Source organism: Bos indicus, chromosome 23, assembly GCF_029378745.1.
Source record: "Bos indicus isolate NIAB-ARS_2022 breed Sahiwal x Tharparkar chromosome 23, NIAB-ARS_B.indTharparkar_mat_pri_1.0, whole genome shotgun sequence".
NCBI lineage: Eukaryota > Metazoa > Chordata > Mammalia > Artiodactyla > Bovidae > Bos > Bos indicus.
This window is the reverse complement of record NC_091782.1, coordinates 45,815,139-45,834,182: the sequence shown is the minus strand read 5'-3', so window position 1 is coordinate 45,834,182 and position 19,044 is coordinate 45,815,139. Positions and strand designations below refer to the sequence as shown.

The 19,044-nt window shown below is 42.0% G+C and overlaps 1 protein-coding gene and 1 long non-coding RNA gene across 4 annotated transcripts in view; one reads left to right on the top strand and one right to left on the bottom strand.

The window, feature by feature from the left end:
* Nucleotides 1-609: 609 nt before the first annotated feature.
* The window catches only part of LOC139179089 (uncharacterized), a 29,191-nt gene continuing 10,756 nt past the window's right edge, over nucleotides 610-19,044 (bottom strand). Inside the window, exons 2-3 of one of the 2 annotated variants that reach the window (XR_011563498.1) lie at nucleotides 14,210-14,339; nucleotides 3,171-4,334 (exon numbers count right to left, since the gene is read on the bottom strand). This is a non-coding gene — a long non-coding RNA (uncharacterized lncRNA). Of the gene's footprint in view, nucleotides 4,335-14,209; nucleotides 14,340-19,044 lie in introns of both variants that reach the window. The other variant, XR_011563497.1, reaches the window with a different exon arrangement.
* PHACTR1 (phosphatase and actin regulator 1) overlaps nucleotides 3,044-19,044 on the top strand; it is a 521,847-nt gene continuing 505,846 nt past the window's right edge. For both annotated transcript variants that reach the window (XM_070778380.1, XM_070778378.1), the window contains exon 1: nucleotides 3,044-3,146. In XM_070778380.1, the coding sequence (XP_070634481.1) occupies nucleotides 3,044-3,146 (103 nt within the window). The remainder of the gene's footprint in view (nucleotides 3,147-19,044) is intronic.

Here is a 19,044-nt window from a genome sequence, read left to right as displayed (position 1 = left end):
AACATGCCTCCACTGGGGGCTGAACAGAAATATAACCTTAGGGAAATTAGTCTTTGGGTCTGGGCAAAGCTCTGAGAATTCTGAGTCCGAAGTCTGCTTTCTCTGTAAGGGTGTATGATTGGTAGCTTCAGCTTCCTCTCTCATCAATCAGACTTAACTCTGCAGCACCAGGTTGGTGTCTGACTTGCTCTCATTGGGTGGGAAAACCCATAAGACATACCGAAGGAGATGTTCAGGTTTGTCTTAGGAGTAGCCCATGGAGCTGTGGGTATGGGAGAAGGGAATCTGGTGGTCATCCTCCAAAGGCTTCTTTTCTTGTTTGATTTGTTTTAAATTTGTGGGAATACCCATTTTATTAAACCTCAAGTAACTTCTTAAATGCAGCTTCTCTTTTCTCAATCCAATATGTACATACCACATCACACTTATTGCTAATTCTGCTTGTCAACAAAGGGTACAAGAGGGTCATGGAGAACCCACTAGAGATCTTGTATTTGACTACCATTATGGCTTTGATGAGCAGATCGCAAAGTGTTGTGCCTAAAAATCCTTACTGAGGTTTGGTAGGGAGGCTGTATCACCAGAATAAGCTCAGGTATCAAAACAAAGTTTCTTTTTGCTGTTATGTTTATTTTGTTACATTCAGACAGAAAAGATTGCATTTAGGCAAACTGACATTATGCCAGTGGGAAATCTGACCAAACAATCAGAAGTGGAAGAGGAAGAAAGGCCAGGAAAGAGGGAGGGGGGTGAAATCAAGCATTCACTCTTTACTTTACCCCAGAAAACAGCCCGCAATTATAATTACCCACCTTGTTCTGGAGCTCAGAATAAAAGTGACGTTGCACCAAACCCTACCCAAGCAGCCTGTCCTGATTAGAAAGTACTCCACACCTTGGAGAACTGAGGAGACGTGAGCGAGCGCAATTTTAAATGCAAATTAAACTGAGGGGGTAGCAGAGAGAACACATAAAAGACAGTAAAACAAAACCTTTCAGTTTTCTTAAATTAGCAGTCTAATGTGTTCTAAAGAGCAGCTCCCCTCAGATCTCGTCTTAGGGGTTGCATTTCATCACAATATAAAACGGGCAGATCCCTCACTTGCCTCTGCTCGGTGCTCTTGAATTGAGATTGAAGGGAAAATTAGAAGCTGTTCATTTGGGCTTCTGGGCTCAGCAGCGTTGCATAGCTTCGTTTTATGCTCAGCCGTGTCCTGTCGAAAGGGGCCAACAAGTGCTGGTGAGTATCTGCTAACTTCAAGACTCTTCCTTTCATTTATCTTTCGGGGGTTTCATTTACCTTTTGGAGGGGGGAAAATCTCCCAAAAGATTTACATTACAATGCAGCTTGCAAAACCTAGGAAATTTCAGACAGCTTTTCAAGCCTCTTGCAGTGACTGATTCGAAGAAGGAAGAGAGTTATTTTCAGCCTAGATGCTGGTGACTGATCCATGTATTAATTATAACAGGGGAATGTTTAACAGATGCCAGCTAAGATGGCCTGTCCCCACCACCCTCAGCCAGCATTAGGGTAAGGACTGGTACCCCGACAACTTTTCTACCATATTAACTGTTTAACCGTGTATTCCTGTTGTAATTGCAAATAAAACTGGAGCTTGAAGCTCTAAAAATAATTAAACCAAAACCATTTTTTAAAATGACTATGACAGTTCTCTGCCTGAGGATGAGTGGCGGTGGCCGGGGGTGGCGATGGGGGTGGAGATGGGGAGGGAGAGATGGGGTATTGGACCCGTGTGATGGTGACATGTAGATTTTGATGGTGATGGTTTTCTGCCAAAGTTTTACACGGGAAGCTGGTCATTTTCTTCCTTCGCAGTGGAGGATACAAAGAGGCTGGGGCTGGCGTCACCTTCCGTTGCTAAGGTAACATGCTCTGGCCATTTTATCTGATAAAGAAGTCCAGCAGTTGGGTATATGTTATTCATTGCCGATCTAATCAAACAATCAAAATTGTTTACTTTCACCGGGAATATTTAGTGAGATCAAAGACACTCTGACTGAAATTGCTCTTACTGCCGGCAGTTAACCCTTGATTTTTTTTTTTTCCTCTTTTTTTGCAGTAAGTATGATTTGCTGTTGGGGTAGCTTTTGGATATTTTTAAAAGTTTCCTTCTAGCAGATTTGGCTTCTTAAAATATGCACTGTTAGAAAGAAAAACGAATTAGATTATCCTTCTGAGTTTGATTTTAATGACTTGGTCTTGTTACTTCTTTCCAAAAACATCCTGCAGAAATAGATACTACGTTTGTGCAAGTATCTGAGAAAGACTACATATGCTAGAAAGAACCTAACAGGCTTTTTTTTTTTTTTTTTTAATGAAATATATTAGCTTCCTGACAGGCATGATAATATTATGGGGATCATTGCAATTCGGAAATAATTGCTGGTGCTTGGCAAACCAGATTTCTTTTTCATAAGCAGCCTGTGTCAGAGGCAAGCAGGTGATGGTCTTTAGCACTTTATAAAACGTGCTGGAGGAAATCACTACAAGGAAGGAACGCAAGGCATTTTTACAGCAAACATGTTAGCATGTGTCATAAATGCAAGGCATCTGTAAGTGGAGGCTCTGATTCCCAGGTTAGTGCTCACTGCTCAAGGGGGATTGTAAGTCCCTGGATCAATTAAGGATCAATGTTCAGAACAGCTGATACTTAATGATGTCATTTATCAGACCTTTTGAAAACAGCATGAAAATTTAAAAGCTTATTTTCCAGTTAATACACAGCAAAGAAAAACTGGTATGTTATCTCTCTTTAGCCTGGATCACTTGTATTTTCTGAGTAGAATATATTACTTTTAATAAATGTTGGTGAAATGCTTCATTTTCTTATACAGTAGGAAAGCTCTGTTGACAGATGGATTTAAAACTGGAAATGTCAGTCAAATAATGGCATGTTTAATGGGATATTTCTTATCTCCAAATCATATTTGACAGTCTAAAGTATTGTGGATTTTTTTTTCTCTCCCATAGGCAATACAAGTGACTATTTTGCCTTAAAACTCTTGTTTCTGGAACATCAAGCATGGATTATCCCAAAATGGATTATTTTCTGGATGTGGAGTCTGCTCCTAGACTCTTGGATGTTGAGTCGGCTCAGAGATTCTTCTACAGCCAAGGAGCTCAAGGTAATTAAAGACAGGAAACTCCTCTCATTTGCATGTTGGTTTTATATTAACAATGCCCTGTGGCCTGTAGCAGTGTAAGCTCTGCTGCAGGAATTCAACAACTGGGATTTCTCAGTTGGCAACCCCTACCGAGCTGTTTCTGGCATGGAGGCAGGCATACAGCAAAATGAATTAACCTAAACTTCTTGATTTGGTTCAAAAGCAACCTACCCAGCTTTTGTACAAATGCCCCTTGGAAAGCTATGTTAGAAAATGATGCCCCCACCTCGTTGCAACCAAAGTGTAAGATTGAAAGACTTCAAGGATGCTTTTAGCCCCAGGAAAAGGTGGAGTTTTCAGCCTCTGAACTGGAGAAGACCCAGGGCACCCTGACCTCTCTGTCTGAAATCCAGCTGGGTGAGAGGCTCCTGAGAGAGGCTTTGAACTCCTACAAACAGCATCCTGATCTATTTTAGATGAATTCAATCACAGACTCGAGCAATCAGCAGTGTCCTTGGGGAACACAAAGGAACTTGCCTGTTGTGAAGTGTGGCTGATGTATACATTTAAATTATAGATTTTAAGATGGTCAATTAGGCTCCACTTTGCTTGTTCTTCTGTTCCAGGGTGCACTTAGAAACTTGTGCGTGCACACTGAAGTACAGAATGAGGCTGGGGGATTACATGGGCTCTCCCGACAGGCAGGAGAGTTTTTTAAAGCCTATTTTCCCTTTTCCGTGGACTATTTAAGGTAATCAGGAAACCTGAGCATGGGCATATCCCAAATGGTACAAGTAACACAGAGAGAAAGGCAATGTCCATATCCTTAAATAGAGAAGTAGTTGAATTCTTGGAAGTCACGAGGGAGAACTAAAAAGGATAGATGCTGTTTTGACAAAGCTGGCATCTTTCACTGCTACGTGCTAATGGGCACTTCACACAGGGCCCTGCTGACTTCTGCCTTGGGTTTCCCAGTTGTCTCTTCTGATTTGGTTTTGCCTGGCTCTCACGCCAAATTCTCACAGCAACTTCAGTGGCTTGCAAGCCTCCTCCTTCTCTGCTTCCATTTTCCTGGATAGGATCCAGTCTTAAAGGCAACAGAGACTGGTAATTATCTGGTTGATGGGCTTGGGTCAGTATGCACATCAGCAACAGCTAATTCTTCTCATCCCTGTGGGTACGTGTAGTCAGCATCGCTCCTCTCAGCCACTGAAAGAGACATGAGAATGTTACTGAGTTAGCAGAAGCCTGAGATGCTGGCCAGATCCTCCAGCGCCTTCTGGGTCTGGAAGAAGCTGCTAGGAGCAGATGCAGACGGAGGCCAGAAGAAACGGGGGAGCTGAGGCAGGGCTCCATCCCATCTCTGGTTCTGTGTTGAAACACTGCTGCATCTGTCCACTCCATTTGAACAGGAGAATAATGCTGGTGCTTGGGGGTCATGCACCTGAGCTGCACTTCTGTTAACAGAGCAGAGAAGGGAGCAAATCACAGATACTAAAGATGCCCATTTTGCCTTGCAGGAGCCACGGTTTAAGCCTTTAAGAGCCGTGGGCTCCAGGCATTGACGGAAGGAAAGCAGTCAGGGTGTGGGAGGCTCAGAGGACTCAAGGCAGCCTGGTGGTTGTCGGCAGATGGAGCCGGGGGTGGAGTGGTCAGAACTGTCACCATCGGTGACTGTGGTTTAGACACCAGAGCTGGAAAGGCTGGAAAGTGCATGGGAGGTGGTAGCGTAAGCTGCCTCGGCTGCCTGATAGGACGTTCATTTGGGGATAATCAGAATGATATTCCAATGAAGGAGTTGTGGATCTGTAGTAAGAGTGGGGGCTCCCTAAACAACATCCAGGTGGGTTTTTCATAAACCCCCTGACTTCTTGAATCAGAAATCCGAGTATAAGACCTAGGAGTTTGCATTTTAAGTAAGAGGTCCAATGATGATTACCCAGATATCCCACTATTCTGAGGACCAACATTTAAGAACCAGTCCATCCTGTCTGATTTCTCTCCTTCCACCCCAGAACGGGGCCACTTTCCTCACCATTAGAGGGAGGATGACACAGTGGTTACAACCAGACCCTGACTGCCGAGGTTCAAACCCTGGGTCTGCCACAGTCAACCTGGGAAAACTAACCTCTTTGACTTTCAATGTCCTCCCCTGAAAAATGGGAACAGTGTTGTTGTTCAGCCCTTCAGTCATGCATAGGCCCAAGTCATGAGTTGTTAAGAGCACTAATGAGGTAAGATTTGAAAATGCTTTCAACTGCCACATGGGAAACACCATACATGAGCAAAGCAATAAAATAAACATCTTTGCAAAAGGCTGTCCCTTCTCTGAGATTTGAAGGGAAGCCACTGCCTTACAAACAAAAGTGCTACCTGATAAGACTGAACCTCCTATTTTTTTTAGCACACACACAAAAAGTCAATTTTAAGTAAATTTTGGGGCAAAACTGAAAAACAGGGAGTACCAAGAGAAACTTCTATCCTTCCTTTCACTTTAAAACTGAGAACCCCTCTCCCAACAGCTTCCCCAGAGCCCCATCGCCTAGGACTAATCATCCCCAGGGTCTCCTGGCTGGGGAGTGACTTGCTGCCACTGTGACTTGTCACTGCATTTTTCCAGCTCCCTCACAGCAGCTTCCTTCCGCTCAGCACAGGCACCACCTCCCTGGACCACAAGGCCCTCAGCCCGAAGAAGGGACTCCAGTGAGTGTGCAGAGGGCTGAGGACCGGGGCTTACACCTTCCCTTTCTGAACCAAATGCACAGGTGGTAGAGTGGATGTCGAAAGCCAATGGCAAGGCCCGCAGGACCAGGGAAAGGAGGGCAGGACGGTGGCTGGCTCTTGAGAAAGGCATGTGGAGCAATCAGGGCCTTTTGCTGCTGCTACAATGCAGCACACAGCAGCTTTCTCACGGCCAGCCCAGCCCAGCCCAGCCTCAGGGGGATGTTAGTGAGGTCGAGCAGCCCCCACTGGATACCCTCTTCTATAAAGAAGGCCCACATGGAAATACTGTATTAAGTACCTGGAATGTGGACGACTTAGGATTTGGTTGGCTAAACTGATGTATGATTATTGCCTTTTACTGGGTTGTGCATTCTTGAGGCAATGCAGACTTGTCAATAGACTGATCAAGGACAGGTGTAAGTATTTTAAAGGGGAAACCAAGAAAATAATTTCATTTTCCACACATTACTTTCCTTGCATCAGTTGGGGTACAAATTCATAAACTTTTGGGGAAACAGCCCTTCTATATTAATCACATGAAGAATGGTTATCCAAAGCAACAACGAGAATTGCAATGTTTGTGACCCCATCGAGGTTGTTTTTCACTTTCTCTTGGAAAGGGGCAAAAAGCCTGTCCCTGGGTAGAGGATATTTTGAGCTACTAAAAGCAAGAGGAATCCAGAAAGATAAGAAAAAGAGAAAAATGATCTAAGATCTGTTCTGGGACAGATTCTGCTGAAATTCCCAGAGAGTTTTTTAAAAGCCAGTCCTCTGCTCTGCTGAATAAAGCAGGCTTGTTATTTCCCCCCATCTCCATTATTCCCTTGGTTTGATCTCTGGGTAGGGAAGATGAGCTCGCTTCTCCTGAGGGATTCTGCTGTAGAAACCATGATGTGTTAACAAGGAGCAGAAAAAAAGTCCAGAGTCATCCTGTTCATCTCCCGCCAGTGAAGGATGCCCTCCCGGTTCACCTGTGATGCTTCTTCAACAGTAAATACGGCTCACACAGGGAGTCCTGCAAAAGTCCCCATTAACACAAAGGGAAAATTGTGGAGGCTGAAGATGCACGTGATATCAAGACCAGTCACATCCTGACATCACGTAACTTGCAATCACCCGTCTTTCATGCTTCTGACAATGATCTCCCACACACTCAGCTTCAGAGTCATACTTTTTTTTTTACCTAAGCTGGGAGGGAAATCATAAAATCACAAAATTGGCATCACAGGATTTTAGGTTGAAATGAGCACTATAGTTCAGTGATTTTTCTCTACCCTTGCCCTAAACCAAGTAATCCAGAATTGGTAAGGGCCCGACCCAGGTCCCAGTGCCACATTTTACACAAGCCGCTGGGTTATTCTGGTGAACCCTGAAGGTTGAGAACTAGCGTTATGAAGCATTAATCACTCAGCTCAGCTCCAGACTAGCAGCCTCTGTGTCATCAGGGAACTTGTTAAGAATGCCAGAATTTCAGACATCCTAGACCTAGAGAATCGGAATCTAAAGTTAACAAGATAGCGAGGCAATTTATGCTAAAGTGTGAGAGGCAATGATTGAACCTGGAGCACATTAGAAACACCTGGTAAGCTTCTGTGGCCTCAAGGCTGGAGTCCTGGGACAAAACCAATTAAGTCAGAATCCTTGGTGTGAGTCCCACACTTGGGAATCTATCAAATTATGCCGGGTGATTCAAATGTGCAACCGGGGCTGTGAACTTCTGACCTCCCATTTTACAGGAAAGGAGGTTTCAGCACAATCATGCAGCTATTCTTGCCTGAGTATCTTTATCTATGTCTTTCCCTTTAAAGAAATCCAAACCATTGGAAAGGTGCAAGTGGGCTTTTTTTTTTTTAAAGACTGGACTACGCATCAGTGCTGCACTCTGTGTATTCATTGTATCTGTGAATCCTCAAAGAAATTTAGCAAAAGAGGAGTTATAATGCTCATTTCACAGATTAGAAAAGACTGTCATTTAAATTCCCTGGAGAAGGGAATGGCTACCCACTCCAGTATTCTTGCCTGGAGAATGCCAAGGACAGAGGAGCCTGGGGAGCTACAGTCCATGGTGTCAAAAAGAGTCGGACCCGACTAAGCAACTAACACTTTGACTTTCAAAATTTAAATCATAGCGTAGTCAGAGGCTGAATTCAAGGATATCTGACTCCAACAACCCCACAGGCAGTAAACATAACGTTTGTGACCAAGTCACACCTCTGAAGATGGGGAAGCTCAGAGTGGTTCAGCCACATGCCCAGATCACAGAGCTCATCCTGAGAAGGTGGAGGAGACCAAAGACCTCCTGGATGGAGCAGTAGGTCTCTTCTTACCACACCAATCATGCCCTCTCTACTGTGTTCAGGTTCTTTCCTCCAAGACCATCAATATCTTTGGGTGTTTAAATGACATTCAAAAGGGAAAATACATAAAAAGGCAGCCATTTGTCTAATGTTACTAGACGATCAAATTTATGACTCCTGCTCACAATTGCCCCCTCTTTTATCATTTTAAATCACTCCTGGCACTGGAACCAGGTGCTGTAGTCATTACTTCATCCTAATGCATCTTTTCTGTCGTCTACATTGTCTTGTTCGACAAAGGAAAACGCCAGTTTTGACAACTGATGAATGCCCCGGTGAGCAGCTAAGTCAGAAACTCATCTAAAACCCCCTCTCTCCACCATTTCCCGCCCTGTCCCCCACCCCAACTAGCTTCCAGCTCCTCTTTTCTCCACCCTGTGAAATCTGCCAGAACAGCTGGTTTTTTAGTCTTTGGTGGTTTAGTCGCTCGGTCGTGTCCAACTCTGAGCGACCCCATGGACTGTAGCCCGCCAGGCTCCTCTGTCCATGGGATTCTCCAGGCAAGGATACTGGAGTGGGTTGCCATTCCCTTCTTCAGGGGATCTTCCGACCCAGGGATTAAACCCACGTCTCCTGCATTGCAGGTGGATTCGTTACCAACTGAGCTATGAGGGAAGTCTTTTTCAGTCTTTAGCTTTGAGTTTAATGTACTGTAAACCTAAAGTCTGAGCCCCTGGGACTTCTTCACGTGGCCCCAAGAGACAAAAGACATTTGATTGCACTCAGTTGTTTGCAAATTGTTAACAACAGTCATCTACATAGAAAGTGTTCATGCTATTTTCTTTCTTTCTTTCTCTTTCTCTTTTTTTTGTGTGGGATCTTAGTTCCCTGACCAGGGATTGAACATGCACCCTTGGCAGAGAAAGCATAAGAGTCCTAACCACTGGACAGCCAGGGAATTCCCCAGTGCCTGCTATTTTCTTTCCTGGTGTTTATGACCCAGCTCCAATGTCGCCTCCTCTGTGATGTCTTGCCTGACTTTTCCAGGACTTTCTCCCATAATATTCTGATTAGCTTATATTCTAGCCACTAGCATATTATATTATTCTGCTTCCACCACTTACTAGATGCATGAGTTCATGTAGATGGCTTTACTTCTCTAAGCCTCAGGGTCCTAATCAAAATGCATATAATACTAGATCCACATTCATAGGGGTTTCTGAGAATGAAGGAGGTGTGCTTATGAAGTGCTTGGTACATTGTTATTATTGATTAGTTACTGAAACTCTTGTTTTGTTATTAGGTGCCTGTTACCTACATAGATGGTGGTGATCTTAAATACCATATTCTGGATGCCTAGTACCATCCTTGATATACAGTGGAAGTATTAAGATTTACTAAAGGTCTCGGTGGAACTAAAGGAATGAAAATGCTTAAATCTGCGTTACAAAGAGAAACTTGGGATTCAAGGAAAGGACTTTTGACAATTCATGATAGAGAAAATAAAAACTCCCTAAGACCTTTAAATAATTAAAATCTTTAGTTGGAAATAGAGACTCTGCTTAAGGCTGAGGGGAGGGACAGGCAAAATTAATTTTCAAATACATAGAGAAGCAGGAAATGGAAGAAAGTCATCAACTCTGATGTACCTTCTATAAAGCAGGGGGGGAAAAAGCAAAAGCAAACAGAAAATACAGCAGGAGGGAGTTGGTGCACTATTGAAAAGAATTAACCTTTTAAAATCGATTTCCAGGGGTTCCTGAATAGTATCCTTCTTAGAAGGACTTTTTAATATACAATAGTCTGTGAAGGCTGAGTTTTTATTTTGCCTAAAAATAAAAGGAAGGCTTGAACCCCTCAACATTTACTCTGATGAACTTACTTGAGATCAAGTCAAAAACTGCTCTGAACACGTTCCAGAAACTAGCTCTGGGCTGTCCTTTAGTTGAGATTCCTTTCTCCTTCCTTCTTCAGACCTTTACTACCTAGGCAAGTCCTTATACTTGGGAATGCTTAATCCTCAAGCTGGCTGCCGTTCACGCTCCTGGAAGGTGGCCGTGGATACCCACCTAAGCCCTACATTGGAGCCAGACACCTGAGCAGGTTATATTCCTTCTCCACGTCCGTCCCCTGAAACTTTCTTACACGTAGCTCATAATTCGCTCTTTAAGGACTGAGGCAAAAACAGTGATTCTAAAGCAGCTGTGTCCTTGCTGAGGGCACAGCTCCCAGCTGGACCTAACCGTTTCCATTCACCCATCTGCCCCTCAGAGCTCTGCTAGGGCCAGCACAGCAAAACGGGCTGCATCTTTTCTGTCTTTGTGGGGATGTCCTTAACCAAGTAGTTAACGTGTCATCAGACTACTTTTCAGACCCTTGTCTCTGAGAGGTGCTTCAGGCGACAGTTTTCTTATGTAGTTTCCAGCCTTGTTTTTATGATGCTGAAGTCATTGCCCTCAACAAATACTCAGTTTGGGGCATTTTTCTGGTTGTTTTTTTCTCTCTGTAGCTCTAGCCAGGAAGCAGCCTGCTGTGCTTCACTCATGGGTGACAAGCTAACTACCAAGCCTTCCCTCTTAACCTCCCACACACTCCATTTTAGACCTGTAATTGCTCGCATTCAGGCTCTCCAAACCTGTGTTTAATGCAGGGAACATTATGAAGGAGAGGGTGAACGCAGATCGAGAAGGAAGATATTGTGGAGATAGCCAGCCTGCCAATTCTGTGCATATATAGATGACCGTGAAGCCCAAGCTCCCGTTTCTGGGTGTGCCCTTGAACAGGACATTTCTCTGCACACAAAGTAGCTTCTCGGTGCCGTCCGTTTACATGCACATGGCTTTCCATTGCTTTCTGTGCCTTTGCCCCCAGCAAGCACCTGCTTTGTCACATACTGTGATTCAGGGCTCGTAAGTAGGGCATAAGGACAAGAGGCAAAAGAGAAGATGAGAGGATGAGACACAGAGAGGAAGAAAGTCATACGAAAATACAGTAAAATAACTGCTCGATTAATAACGCCTGCTTTCACATACAGCATATAGAGAGTGGACTAAAGACGCAGCCCACACACAGGCAGCATCAGTTATGACCCAATTAGCATAAACAATTCACAGGTGCTTGGAAAAAATTCTCACTCCTCATTACTCAAACAAATCTGTTCCTAAAAACTTTCAGTACCACCCTCTCTAACTGAGCCAGCAGAAGCAAGGACAGAGAGCCTAAAGCATCAAAATCAGCTCATGGACAATAAATACCATTTTTAATATTTTTGAGAAAATTTTAATAAACAATCAGACCCACACAATTATACACGGATTGAGGAGCCTGGTGGGCTAGAGTCCATGGGGTCACAGATAGTCCGACCCGACTGAGCAACTACTACTGCTGGATGAATATTGGTATTAAATCGGACCTCTGAAATGTTAGGGCCGATCAGAGAGATTGTCTTAGAGATCTCTGTACCTTTTTTCAATCATAAAAGCAAAACGTACTCAGACGCTCAGTCGTGTCCCACTCTTTGTGACCCTGTGGACTGTAGCCTGTCAGGCTCCTCTGTTCATGGGATTCTCCAGGCAAGAATCCTAGAATGGGTTACCACTTCCTCCCCCAGGGGATCTTCCCACAGGAAGATCAGACCCACGTCTCTTGCATCTCCTGAACCAGCAGGGGGGTTCTTTGCCACCAGCACCACCTGGGAAACCCAAAAGCAAAGCAAGGGTAAAATATTAAGGTGTTTGGGGGGAAATGGAAAGGAAAATCAACCCCACACATCTATTTTAATTTTTTATTTTACTTTCAATTTCAAGCACATTCATATTTTTACAAAATTACAGTCATGGCATATGCAAAATTGTGGAGGTATGACTGAAATCTTTCCCAAGGCTGGAGAAGAATGTCATAATATTTTAGGGCTTGGGTTGTGGAATAACACAGATCTGAGTTCAGACTGTGATTTTCACTTTTCAGCTTATAATATTAGGCAAGTTATTTACTCTTTTTGCCTCACTTTTCCCTTTTGAATGCAAAAGATAATAAGTTCTCAACGCAAAGGGTTCTTTTGAGGGTTTAAATGAAACAAAGTGTTTCCCAAACTGTGGTCCAATATGCTTTTCAGGTAACACTTGCACTTTTTAAAATTCATTTTATTGTGTTTTAGAAAAGATGTAAATTGAAAACTAATTGAATATAGAAATATGTAACAGACTTCATATTTGTGGACTATTGCTTAGAATTAAGGGCTTCCCAGGTGTCTCAGCAATAAAGAATCTGCCTGCAGTGCCAGAGACAGAGGAGGTGAATGTTTGATCCCTGAGTCGGGAAGATCCCCTGGAGGAGGGCATGGCAACCCACGCCAGTGTTCTTGCCTAAAAGATTCCATGGACAGAGGAGCCTGGTGGGCTACAGTCCATGGGGTCGCAAGAGTCAAACGTTACTGACGTCACTGAGCATGGCATGGCTTAGAACAAAAGGGGGAAAAAATGAGTAAAGTCCATTGAAGGAAAAACATTAAGTAAATAATAGTGTAGGTGACACTTAGAGCTTGCAAAATCCATACAAGTGATATAGAAATGACTAACATTTGGAAACCCTCAACAAATAAATATAAAACACTAAGCAAAATGTCAAGTACCTAATATGCATTTAATAAATATTAGCTCTCATGTTAATTATCTTTTCGTCTTGTCAAGCTTTAGAGGAAAGTGGCAGGGCCTGAAGCTCCCCAAGAAAAACCTTCATGCCATCTCTGATCTTCTCTACCACCATTTATTCCTAATTCAAATTTCCAAGCCCTTGGCAAGGTGAACGTGAGGTGAAAGAAGTGAAAGTATGTCGCTCAGTTGTGTCTGGCTCTTTGCAACACCGAGAACTGTAGCCCACTAGGCTCCTCTGTCCATGTAATTCTCCAGACAAGAAGACTGGAGTGAGTAGCTATTCCCTTCTCCAGGGGATATTCCTGACCCAGGGTCGCCTGCATTGCAGGCAGTTTCTTTACCATATGAGCCACCAGGGAAGCCTTCTTGGCAGGGTGGAACAGCCTTAAAACACAAGAACAAGAAAAGCATAAAACTTCAATTTTTAAATTAAGTTACTAACAAATCCCAAAGGAATCCTCTTTATGATTTTACTACTGAGAATTTTTTTCCTGCAAACTCTCTTAAAACATTGGCTAGAGGGATGAGATAGGAAGGAAGGTGGGAGGGGGTTTCGGGATGGGGCACACATGTATACCCGTGGCTGATTAACGTCAAAGTATGGCAAAAACCACCACAGTATCGTAAAAAGTAATTAGCCTCCAATTAAAATAAATAAATAAATTTAAAAAACCAACAACAACATTGGCTAAACTGTACTGATTTCCTCTGAGTTTACAGGAAACTCTAGTTTATCCAAATGTGGCTTCTAAGAGGTGATCTGAATGAATCAATTTTAGGGAGGCTGAAATGCATAAAGGGTGTTGACTGTACGGTGATAAATGGAAACCAAACTTTTCGTGGTGAATACTCTAGAGTGTATAAAGAAGTGGAAATATAATATTGCAGCCACAAAACTTATATAATGTCATGAACCAATGTCACCTCAATTTTAAAAATGAGTCAGCATTTACTTAGGAATAAGGAAATAGATTTGAGAGAATCTACTTCAAATCATATTTCTCTTCATTCTTTTGTTCCCTTAAGAAAACATGGTAACGTGAAGAAAGTAACATCAGAAAGTCCTGGAAGCTAATTCAGTTCCAACTAGTAAACAGCCATGAGGCTGGTTATTCAAGTGACTGAACCTCTATAAGCCTTTGTTTCCCCATTTGCAAGATATTAACAATGCTTGCAATATTATTAGTATGAGTATAAAATGATGTAAATTTAGATAACAGATTCTCAGTGAATACTTGTTTAAGGAATAATTTGCCACAATAAGGAAAGAGCACTAGTTGAATAACTGTTCTGTGTCTTCAAGAAGCTCAAAGATGATATAGTACAATAAAAAATACCTTTATAGAAGCAAAATAAAGGGTCTAAAAGGGAAGAGAAAGTATCAGAGAAATGTTTTTGGAAGAGTTTGTACCTAAACTTCATGCTTCAGTCAGCACAACAGTGGTGCATTCCTTGCACAAAAAGCCAGCAGGGATAGGTCTTTCTGTAAGCAATTCAGTGCGACTGGATCAGAAGATGCAAGGTGAAGGTGATACCCGAGACTGGAAAACAAAGCAGAGTTCAAAGAAAGAGACCTTAAACAACAGATTCAGAAATTTAGCATCTCTTCTGTAGGAAGCACAGAACATTTGAATGATGTCTAGAGCTCAGAGCTTCCAGATTCCAAACCTTGTTACATTTCAGAAGCAAATTCTACAGCCCTTGCCCAAGTATACAGATCAGAATCTTTGAGAGTCAAGTGAGATAATATGAGTTTTCCTATGTTAAGGGGTGGTTTTGTTTTATTTTGGCAGCTCTCAGATGCTTTTAATACAAACATTATGGGGTATAGAATTTGACTAGTCTAATTCTTTACTTTCATAAATAAGGAAAATGGAGCCTAGAGAGGTAAATGAATGAAATGCAATAAAAATTCGATTATATTTATCCAAAATTCACTGTTTTTGGAACACTAACTATAGCTGGGGATTCGAGCTCAACAGACACATCCCCTGGCCTCATGTAGCTAGCTGTCTAATACAGAGGCAGATAAAGCAGTGATTTCAGTCCTGAAAGATAAATGCTAAGAGAATCTGAACACTGGGAGTTTTGTTAGCACAGATGAGGGTATCCAAATGAGAGGGCTGTGTGTGTGTGCACGTGTGCGCGCATACGTGGGGAGAAAGATGTGATTCTAAGTTAGTGTCCAAGAAAAGATAAAAACAGATCTGACAACAGATCTCCTCTGCATTAGATATCCTTAGGGATTCAATATCAGGTTTGGAATTCCTAAGCATGCAAAGGCGGATTAACTGTCATCCTCATTGGATGGATAATGAAGCTGTTCACTAAGAAAGAAGATAAGGGAAGAGTGTAAAGATGGAGAGGGAGGGATTCCAGGGTGGTTCTATAAAGTTTGGAAAACCATCTAAAACATTTTATGTACCTAGGTAATTCCTAAAATAATTTCACTAACATGTTTTACAACTGCCTCAGAATGTGTAGTTCCTTTAGGCCTTTAATTTTCCTTTCATATTATTTGAAGGATTGGGAGGTTATTTAAAGGAAACATTTATTTTCTAAATTAGAAGTTTTCCCTGTAAATACAATATTTTCTCCCTAGTACTTAAAATTAATAGTCCATCTGAAATATTTACATGAACCAAATGTCTGAAGTTAGCAATATTATTCAAATTCAGGCTTGTGTTTTTATAAGAAGAAAATTCCGAGTTAACACTTATCAGAGCATCTAAAGAAAACAAGTTTGTTAAAAAAAAAAGTCTCAATGCAGCTCTATCATTTTAGAGAAATATAGGCTGTCACAGAATGTTGCAAAGGAAGAAAAAAAGAGATTCAGCTACAGTTAGTTAAAAACAGACCTTACTTTTCTTTTGAACTTACACAGTAAGATCTTCTGTTCCTTTTAGTTGATAATGCAGTATTTGATGACTAAATTTGATAGGTCACAAGTGGAGAAAATATTACTTGGCTTAGTCCAGCTTAATCCTTGTCTTTGGAAAGCAAGATCCCACTTCACACATCATCCCAGACAGCTGACTTTTTACACTAACCCCATATCCTATGCTTCCTCAGTAATCTGGACACACGTGTACCCAGAAGTTACAAGAGGAAATGACAGTGAAAAGCAGACCCACATTTTCAGCGCCAGGGACTTGGTATTTATGGTCTCAGTTATTCCTGGAATAGGAAACTTGTGACATACTTGTTATTATCCCCATGTTACTGGTGAAGTAACCCATGGTTCCAATCATCAAGTCACTTCCCAAACCCACACAGCTACTAGGAATGGAGCTAGAATGATAATCCTGAGCCCTGTGACTCTTCCTACTACCTCCTGTAGGATACTGGTGTCCATGGCAGCAGTAGGGAAGACTTCCAGGAGCAGTGGTACAAGGATGCAAAGATGTTCATGGATTTCAAATGGTAGAATGCATCAGTGTTACAAGATACAAATGTGGCAACATTCTGTGAACCTAGACCCTTAGGTTCGGTTTCTTAAAGTGAATTTTTGCCTTATTTACTTGGGGAATTGTCACAAGGGGATGGTGAGGTCCTCTGACCTTTAGGTTGAATTGCAGGGATGGGTGGAGAAGAGGGAGGAAATCTGCCTAAGTCCCCATACGCTAGGTCGCTTCAGTCGTGTCCGACCCTTCGTGGCCCCATGGACTGTAGCCCTCCAGGCTCCTCTGTCCATGGGATTTCCCAGGCAAGAATACTAAAGTGGGGTGCCATTCACTTTTTCAGGGGATCTTCCCCACCCAGGGATGGAAACTACACCTCTTAGTTCTCCCGCATTGGCAGGCGGATTGTTTACCAGTAGTGCCACCTGGGGAGCCCGCCTAAGTCCCCTAAGTCTCCTAAGCTTCTTGTTATACTTAGAACTCATTTTCCCTCTACTACCAAGGTGCTTGCATGCTGAGTCACTTCAGTCATGTCTGACTCTTTGCCACCCTATGGACTGTAACCCGTAGCATATAGTAATTACAGAAAAGTTAGGTGAACAACAAAACACACACAAAAAACTCAATTAGCCCATCATCTATTAATAAAAATAAGCCCTCTTTATAAGCTGTATAAGACTGAATGTTCTCACACTCTTTTTATATACATGGGCACACAGACTCATGCACACACATATTTTTTCAACCTAAATCAAGCTCCTTGAATTGATTACCTTTCATTTTCTCTATCTTAATTTAAAATAAGTAAATAATTTATGTCTTGGGGTGGTTGATTCTAACTAACTTAGGAAATAATCAGGACATGATTTGGGGGAAAAAAAGAGGAAAAGGTCAACCAACCACACATTGTTTTTGCCCAAAGGGTGACTTTGCCAACTGGCTTGATGTTACTGGATCTGTTCTGCTACTATTTACTATACAGAGTCTCTGACTAATACCCTATGATTTGATTGCTATCATCTGCCCATCTGTAGACACAACAGAATGCAAATTAAATAATTACTGAATCTGTACTGGGCAGGCCTTCTTAGACACATACATTTAGGAATTTTTGGGTTTTCCCTTCTCCACACTACCACAAATGCTTTTGTTCTTATTATAGCTAGATAAAGCACTTCACTGCATTCAAATAGCAAGTGCCATTTAATAGTGTAGTTCCTACAGTAACAGAACATTAGAACCAGCAGTAACTTAATTCAACTGGCCCATTTTACAGATGATGAAACTGAGGGTCAGAGAAGAAAAGAAAAGCAAGCATTTGTTTATTAAATACCTACCGTGTACTAGAAGCTACATGTGTTTATTTCATTCAAAATCACAAAGCTATGAGTTAGACATGACTGCCCCCAATTTCTTAGAAACTAAAGCTCAGTGGAATTATCAAATCTGAAGAGGCAGAGTGAGGATTCAAATGTGAACACTGACTCACTTTCCCCTGCAACAGCCTGCCCTTCTGGAAAAAAATAATTTATCTAAAACAGACAGCAAGATGGTGGCACATCTGGGGCTGGAACCTGGTCTCCTACTGGCTAGTCTGACGCCTGTACATCTACATCCTGTTACTGTGCGTGGGGCTCCAGTGGACCTCAGACCCATTGTCTTTGCCCCTAAGATCACTTTGCAAGTGACCAAGGCCAGTAGTTTCCACACAAAGGTATGTCCAAGTGTATGTCACCCTTTCATTCACTGAACATGAATTAGAAATATTAGAATCTTTAGATCTCAGATTATGTCATTAATTACAGCAACTACTGAAAACTGACCATGTAGGAAATACAAATAAATGAAAGTAACGTAAAAATAAATAAGGTTTAACATTACCTGTGCTATTAAATAAGATGGGGAAAGTGACTTGTATGTCTTAACCAGGCATGTTCAACAACACAAAGCTGTTTAGGTTTATGTCCGACTCAATTCAACATACCAGGCCTGAAACACATTTTCCCTTTTGCATCTAGCATGTTTAGCAGCCAGCCCCCAGCCACCCTGCTCAGTATCTACTTTAAGAAACTGAGAGGAAAGGAAGCAATGAACATTTGTTGCCCGCCTACCATTTGTCAGGCTCTGTGTTCGGTGTTTTACATTTGTTATATAATGTTTTATCCTCCCAAGGCCCAGTGAGTTTATTTTATTTCTAGTTTACATATAAGGAAACTAAAGCTTGGAGAGCTCACTAACTTTTTTCCACGATCTAATAAGCATTCAGCTTGGGAACTATGCCAAGGTTTAATTTCACAGTGACAAGCTTTACTTGGAGCTGGCTAGGAATAATAGTTTTAATATGATGAATGTTTATTGGGAATTTCTTTTGCTGAAGACTTTACATAGATTACATGTTTAAATCCTCATAGCAACCCTAAGATGTAGGTACTATGTAAGGTCCATCTTACAGATATACAGGGGACAAGTGACTTACATGAAATCATTCAACTATTAAGTATGGAATTGGGGTATAAACCTCAAAGCCTGTGTAGCTAGTTAACTTTTATTTCATACTGTCTGGAAGGAAAATAGCATCCACATTATTTACACAGTCATACAAATTACAAAGTGCCACAGGTAGAGATAGAGTGGAAAATGCCACATTCTCACATTGATGCTAGATTTGGGGTGGAAATAAAAACATTTGAGCCGTAAAAGATGGGCAGAGTTTCAACAGGCGATGATTGAAGAGAAGGAAATGAAAGGCTTTCCAGTGGGAAAATTTGAACTGACATTTGATACTGTTTTCCTAATTTCTGTTTGAATCTTCTGTCTTACAATTTGCCAATTAATCCATCAAACT